General features: G+C 47.4%; 1 protein-coding gene across 1 annotated transcript; it reads right to left on the bottom strand.

The window, feature by feature from the left end:
- Positions 1-521: 521 nt before the first annotated feature.
- Positions 522-3114, bottom strand: PRLHR (prolactin releasing hormone receptor). Its single transcript, XM_006192929.2, has 2 exons — positions 3002-3114; positions 522-2739 (listed from the first exon to the last, which is right to left on the bottom strand). Exon 2 carries the CDS (start codon positions 2727-2729, stop codon positions 1617-1619), a length of 1113 nt encoding a protein of 370 aa, XP_006192991.1. The 5' UTR covers positions 2730-2739; positions 3002-3114; the 3' UTR covers positions 522-1616.
- Positions 3115-7291: the final 4177 nt, after the last annotated feature.

The following is a 7291-nucleotide window of genomic DNA, read 5'->3' as shown; positions in this document are numbered from 1 at the left end:
ACTTGCATCTCCTAAGTTCACCTGCCTTTTCCTTTCTCCAGGCTTTTCCTGCTCTTCCCTACTGCAAAAAGTCTAGTCATGTAAGTACTAAAGACTTAGCATTACTAACTAGCCCAACCATGAATGGAACCACTCTTCCAGGGTTGTTACTGACATCAGAGTAATAAGATTTCATCCTTGTCACCCCCAAATCATCCCCTTCTTTCCCTTCCTTTCAGGGCACACTGCAATGAGTGAGTGAGCTCACTGAGAGTAAGAGGAGAGGAGAGGCAGGGAAATATTGTTTAGTGAGCTGGGGCAGGACTGGAAACTTCTAGTTGATAACTGAGTGTCTATAGACACTAGCCCATGCCCTGTATGCCACAAGGGCTAGTCTGACAGCTGTAAATCATGTATCATTTTCCAAGACTCCTGCCTTCACTTCTACAGCCACTGTTTCAAAGTCAGTGTGGAAACCCTTGTCCCAGGGCACCTGTCCTCATTTAAAGTACTCGTGGGAAGGTAAGATAAGGATTAGCAGCCTGGTATCATTGCCCAACAGTCTTTACCTGTTCCCTTAACCCTGGAAGGTATTTAGTGTTTGGTCTGTGTATCCCATAGGTGGCAGTTTATTTTTCTGTTCTGGCCTTAAGTAAACTTCTCCCAGTTCTTGTATTCTGGGTTGATCACGTTCCAAGAGTATCATCACAGAGCAGGTGCTGAACAGTCAGTCAACAGCTGTTGATCTGTTGCAAGATCAATTAGAGAATGCAAGAGAATCCTATGGCACATGGTTTATTGAGTATTCAGAAAGCCAAATATTTGACTGGATGCTTGTAACAAACACTGGGTGTGTATACACAAACATACACACAGATAGGATGTCTGTCCTATGCAGTTATATATCCCTTTCAGTAATTTGAACCTTTTCCTACTTATCTGTCTCTTCATCGACTAATTCATCTCATCATTTTCAAATAGAAATTGGGGAATGAGGAGGGAAAACAATCGCAAAACCTTTTGAAAGATGGATTTTAAGTGATTTTTATACTATAAATTCAAGTGTATTTAAAATTAAAATCCTTTTGGCATATAAAGGTCTTATTCAGGAAAGGCTGAAATTTTATATGCATATTTGCAATACATATTTCTCTGGAATCCTAGAAATTAATGGGTTTAAATTGACTAAGCAGTATCAGGTATTGTATCTCAGTTGAGTCCCTTTTAAAAGGCAACGTGAAAAACTTTACCAGCCCCAATACAGTCATTTTAAATTCCATACTCACTGTTCCTTCATCTCTGTATTGAACAAGCAGAAGGGAAAGCAAGGGAGGCAGCTTCTGAACCCAGAGAAAGAGCTTTGTTTGGCCTTCAAGGGCATAAGGAGGAAATAATAAATCCTCTTTCCCTGGGCTTTTCCAAGCAAAGCACAAGACTCCCACCAAAGCCCACTGAACATTTTACAAAGACACAAGGCAAGGTAAGATAGCTGGATAAGAGGGCTAGGCTGGAAGTTTTGCCCCACATTGGCTTAGTATTAGCTTAGCTCTGGAATAAACTCTCCAATCTGGCCTCGGGTGAGCACCTGAGAGACCACTGTAGGTGAAGCTCCCCGGCCAAGGCCCAGTGCAGTGGCATCAGATGACCACGCTGACTGTCATGCTCTGGCCATGAGGCACTATCTTCCGGGGCCAAGCAAGCAATAGCTTGCGTAGCTCCTCGCGGAAGCTGTCATGCAACCAGGCGTAGATGAAGGGGTTATAACAAGCCGAGCTCATGGCAAGCCAGTGGCAGAGCAGCTGCACCAACCCAAAGGCGTAGGGGTCTATGGCGCGAGGGTCGAGGTCCCGCAGAAGGTTGAAGACGTGCAGCGGCAGCCAGCAGACGGCGAACACCACCACAACCACCACCAGCAGGCAGAAGGTGCGGCGGCGTCGCGCACGGTCCCAGTCGGCCTGGTTCTGGGTCACGCAGCCCGGCACCACGCGGTTCCGTAGCTTTACCGACACCCGGACATAAGACAGGAGGATGACCAGCAGGGGGAGCAGGTAGGTGACAAGCAGCAGCCCCCAAGCGTAGAGTTGGCGTTGGCGTTCCTGGGACCCCCAGAACTCCTCGCAGAGGCGCACGCGGTGCGGTTTGATCTCGACGTGGTATGTGTGTAAGGCGGCCGGCAGCGCCAGCACCGCGGACAGCGCCCAGATGGCCAGCACCGCATAGGCGCTAAAGCGCAGCGAGATGCGCCGGCGCAGCGGGTGCACCAGCACGACGTAGCGATCAACCGCGATGGTGGTGAGCGTGAACACCGACACATAGACAGTGACGGGCTGCAGGAAGAAAACCAAATGGCACAGGCCGCCGCCGAACACCCAGCCGCGCGGCTCGAAGGCGTAGGCGAGCGTGAGCGGCACGCAGGCGGCGCACATGAGCACGTCTGACAAGGCCAGGTTACCAATGAGGAAGTTGGTCACGTTATGCAGCCGACGCACCCGTGCGATCACCAACACCAGCAGGCAGTTGCCTACCAACCCAACGACCACCACGATGCAGTAGAGCAGCACAATTAGCCCCTTCAGCTGATGCACCAGCTGCAGGCTCTGGAACGGCGTGATGGCCTGAGCGCCTGGACCAGCCGCAGATCCATTGCCCAGCAAGGCCTCTGCGCTCTGGTTGGCTGGAGTTGAGGCCCCTGGCGGCAGCCCAGAAAATAAGTCAGGGGCCCCGGGACCCCGAGTTGGCAATGAGGTCATGGCCACCTGTCTAAAAAGAATCAAAGTCCGTCATTTCCCATTCTCCGTCCCCCTCTCTCCTACACCAACCGTCCTCCCACCTCAATTACCCAAATATTCCCTTTGGAAAAACTGTCCACAATAAATAACAACAAAACTAAAAGTATTGTTCACCCCACCTCTGCAAAATAAAATCTATGCGTGGTTAGATGGGCACAGGTTATTTAAATGCCTTCTACCCAATTTAGAGTCCTCACAGTTCACACAGGCCAGACTCAGAAGCACAGTCCTACCTGGTGACTTGGGCTTGGACTGCGGGAAGGCGCTCCGGGGAAGGAGGGGCAGAATCCTGACTGTCGCCTAGATGTCCTCCATCCAAGACGGCAATGCAGGCTTCTAGCTTTCTCCGCAGAGCTCAACAGATTCAAGAGTTCCCAGTGGGCTCACAGCTTTTGAGAGGGACTGGGAGCGCCTCCCCTCTGCCCCGCCTCCCACTCCAGCTCTCCCTTGTATGGAAAATAAGGGCGGAGCATGCACCTCCCGACTCTGCGCTAAGAGAACTAGAGAGGCGGACAGTGTGAGGAGGATGACAACAGACAAGGAAGGAGGGGCCGGCAACCTGGGCCAGAGGGACAGGGGAGAATCTTGACTGAGGGAGCTTGCTGCGTCCTGGGAGAGTCTCGCTCCGGAGGAGAGTGCAGTGGACTAGGGTGAGGAGGGGCATGAAGCGCCAGGCTGTTGGAATGATCTGACGTCGTTTCCATAGGGAAGGATGCAGGAGAGGAAGTGGGGTGGGGCATTGAGATACACTACTGGATGTAGGGGAGAAGTGAGGGACCCGTCCTTAAGCGCTGGATCCTGCGTAGAGTCCTGCCTTAAGTTAAGAGAGTCGTGTAGCGAGTTCTGTCAGAGATTTAAAATTTAGAGCTTGGAACTCGCTGCAGACCTTCGGGCCCTCGCGTTCCCCAGGACCCGCTGAGCCCGTCGCCTAGGCTGGCGTTGGATTTCGGGAGCTCAGGTCCGACCATGGGTTCAGCACAGACGAGAGCTCCCGCCGGCCGGGCTGCGTGATGCTTGTGTGCCTGGAAGAAATTAGGGAGTTCAGCCCCTCTCTGAGTCCCCTGCAGCTCTAGAAGGGACCTGGACTGTTCAAAGAGTTGCCTTGCTGCCTGCATCCTGGGCTGGGGCCACAGACTCCAAGAGCAGTAGGGTGGAGGGGAGTTAGATGAGCCAGGGTCTCTGGGGATGCAAAGGTGGGGATTTGTACTCCTCCTGTGGGTCACCGCAAGCAGTGCCAGTGACGGCGCGTTTATCTCCTTAGGTCAGAGAATGCAGCTTTCGTGCCAGTTACCCTGGACAACTAGGCAGGCACACTTCAATACCTGCTCCCCACTCCACTACTCATCCTTTCTTCTCACTCTTTCTCAGCTACTATGCTCTATTCCTTATTTGCCTGACAATACCAGTATGGAATGTAAGTTTCGGGAACCTACCCTCTCCTTTCTTAAATAAATACCCCTATGCCTCTTCACCTCATTTTAGGATAATACACACACACACACACACACACACACACACACACACACGTAATTGTAGGATTTCCACCAGCATAACAAAAGTAGTAAACATTTGAGAACCCTTAAATCTGCACAAAATCTTTAGTTATATTAAGTCATGATTGAAATGCAAATTAACCTGGACCAGGATGGGGGAGGCCAGAAGGAGACTTTGTAACCCCCTTCCTTTGAAGCTATCTCATCCCTTCACCTTTTATTTCCTTTTCTCAGAGGATGGAGCTTCGTTGTCCCCTCTCTGGAAAGCCCTTGTACTTTGTCTCCTGGCTACAGATATCCCTGTTAGGCTGGAAAGAAGTAAAATTGGTCCACTCTCAGAATTCAAGTGATTCACTCATACAGGAAGAAAAGTCAACATTGGAACAAAAGCAATCCAATTTTAAGCACCCGCACTTATCCTGAACCCACATTCTCTGAGTTATAATCAATTTGGCTAAAGTCAGTATGATATTTTAAAAGAAACTCAAAATACAATCTGTGCCTGCTTAATCCCTTACCCAGTAATTTTTCTTTATCATGCTCACCAACAAGGTTATATGTACCCAAGAGCAAAGGCACTTTTTTGCTTCAGAATATCTTAAGGAGAGGAAATTGTGATAATATAGTTGAAAAAAGATTTGGGATGCAGTTAGAGCTATAAGTAGAGCCATCACTCTAGTCAATACCGTTGATGTTTAATACTAAAAGTAGTAACGAGACAAACTTGTTCACAACTAGAGGCCATGAAAATGCCAGTATTTGAAAGTTCAACATTGGGAGTACCCTTCAGAGAAAGGAGCTGATCATCTGCCAAGCTCCAGATAAAATCTGGTAAGGGTTTCAATATTGTGAGAATTTGCAAGGTGGAAATAAAGTGAACATCTAAGACTAGCCCATTTTAGGTCTTTATTCTCTGTGGTCCTCACTGGAGTTGTCTAGTGTTCCTCTCAGCTAGGACATCAGAATTAAACTATACCGTGCTCTACACTGGAATTTGACACAACATTGTAAAATGACTATAACTCAATAAAAAAAAGTTTTTAAAAAAAAGTGAGAAAAAGAGAATTAAACTATACTAGTGTTCAGATTTTCCTGTACTAATGGTGCTCCAGAAACCTGAGAGATCATAAATAAACAAAAAACTTTTAGGACAAATGAAGGAAAGATAGAACTTCACATAGTAAATAGTAAACTACAAGATTGTATTAACTCCTCTTCTCCAAAAGCCTTCAGTGACACATCGAACAAAGACCAGAGCCTTTAGCATGACATTTCTGATCAGCACACCACCCTGTTCTGATCCTCTCTCACTTTTTTTGGTGTGGCTTCCCACCTCGGCCTCACTCCCTATATTCAGGTCACACCTGACTGTTGGGCACAGACACGTCCTCACCATTCCTGTTCAACATCGCTCTTGGGGTTTGTCCCCTTTCTCCAAAATACCGGTAGCTTCATCCCCACTCAACTCACATTCTTCACATCCTGCAAGGCCCAACTGTCTTCAAAGTCTTCTCCCTTTCATGATCTTTCTTTCCTTTATTATGTTCTGCCTTTGAAAACTTTGAAACCTCCACCAACCATGATGTAAACACTTTAGGGGCAAGGGCCAATGTCTTGAAGCATATTTGTAACTGCAAGATACCTGAACCAAACAGATACCCAATAAACGTTCCTTTTGATTGAATGGATAAAAATAGGCACCATTTATTGAGGATTTTTTTTTAACATGCCAGGCACTGTGCTAAGTACTTCACACACATTATCTCATTTGATCCTCTCAAAATTATTATTATTATGCCCATTTTATAAGTGAGGAAAGTGGTTCTTCAAGGCCAGGTAACTAACCATAATGGCACAACTAACAAGCAGTGGGGCTGGGATCTCAACTTAGATTTGCCTGATTCTGGAGCCAAAGCACTCCAGCACTGTACTCGACTGCCCCTGAATACATGACAGACGCATCTGCACAAACTGAAACTATAGGTAGGTTCCCTTAGGATTGAATAAATACACGGAACCCCTCCCCCACAGTGGTTTCATGATGCTCTAACAGATTTGGTTACAACTCTACCTTTATTGTGTTGAAGTTAAACAGATCTTTGTGCTTCACTCAAAATATTCCTTGCTTATATCCCAGGTAGGAGACAAAACCTTGGGCTGTATGAACTTCAGGGGCTGGTATTATGCTTCATGAGGACAATAGGCAACAGGATGCAGAATAGAGAAGACAGAGACAGCAGAGATAAGGCCTACGGTTAGGAGTCTGGGAAGCCTGCTTAAAGGGCTCTGAAGATTTTATTACAACTAAGTTCATGCTGATACATGACAGTTAGCCCAAACTTATGAGAAACCACTGGAGGTCATTTTTTTAATGACTAGTAGGGAGAAAGCAGTCTGAGACTTAAGTCCAGGCAATATCAGAACACATGCTCCCCAGACATGAGTTTTGTCTTGTAAGCCTGTCCTGCATATGTTCCAAGAGCCAGGTTCCCCCAGTTCCACCTCAGCCCAAGCAAAAAGCCTGTGACAGGCAGTGTGAGAACTGACAGGGCATCATATATGAACCGAAAGAAAACCCCATATACTTCCCTTAAATGACTTTGAGAAAATGCTTTTTTTTCATCTCTGACTCCAGACATACTAGTTGTCACTTCCATCTCTGTCATGCACACATGACTCATTTTTTAACTCTTCAACCCAGCTTTGCCCAAACACAGAGTAAAGGCTTAAAAGCCATTTTTCTGACCAGAAATCGTCTTCCTCTGGATGAGCTTTTCTTCTCACCCCATCAAAAATCAAAAGGGAGCCCCAAATGGCCTTGTGTCCTCTAACCCAGAGTCATCTCTGAAGTGGCGTACAGGGTGTACATCTTGCCTCTGCCTCATTCTAATCTGGGCTCCACAGCGGGTCCCTACTCGAGCCTGGATACCTAGGCAACCTCTGGGCTTTCTCACCCCAAATTTGGGGGAAAGCTGCTGATTGCGCCTTTCCCTCTGGAAGCGTGAGAAGGCACAGAACCATAGTGGAAAG

Source organism: Camelus ferus, chromosome 11 (assembly GCF_009834535.1).
Source record: "Camelus ferus isolate YT-003-E chromosome 11, BCGSAC_Cfer_1.0, whole genome shotgun sequence".
NCBI classification, from domain to species: Eukaryota; Metazoa; Chordata; class Mammalia; order Artiodactyla; family Camelidae; genus Camelus; species Camelus ferus.
This window is presented reverse-complemented; position numbering and strand designations above follow the sequence as displayed.

Excerpts from the sequence above, each read along its gene's own strand:
- PRLHR (XM_006192929.2), bottom strand. The coding sequence starts at position 2,729 with ATGACCTCATTGCCAACTCGGGGTCCCGGGGCCCCTGACTTATTTTCT.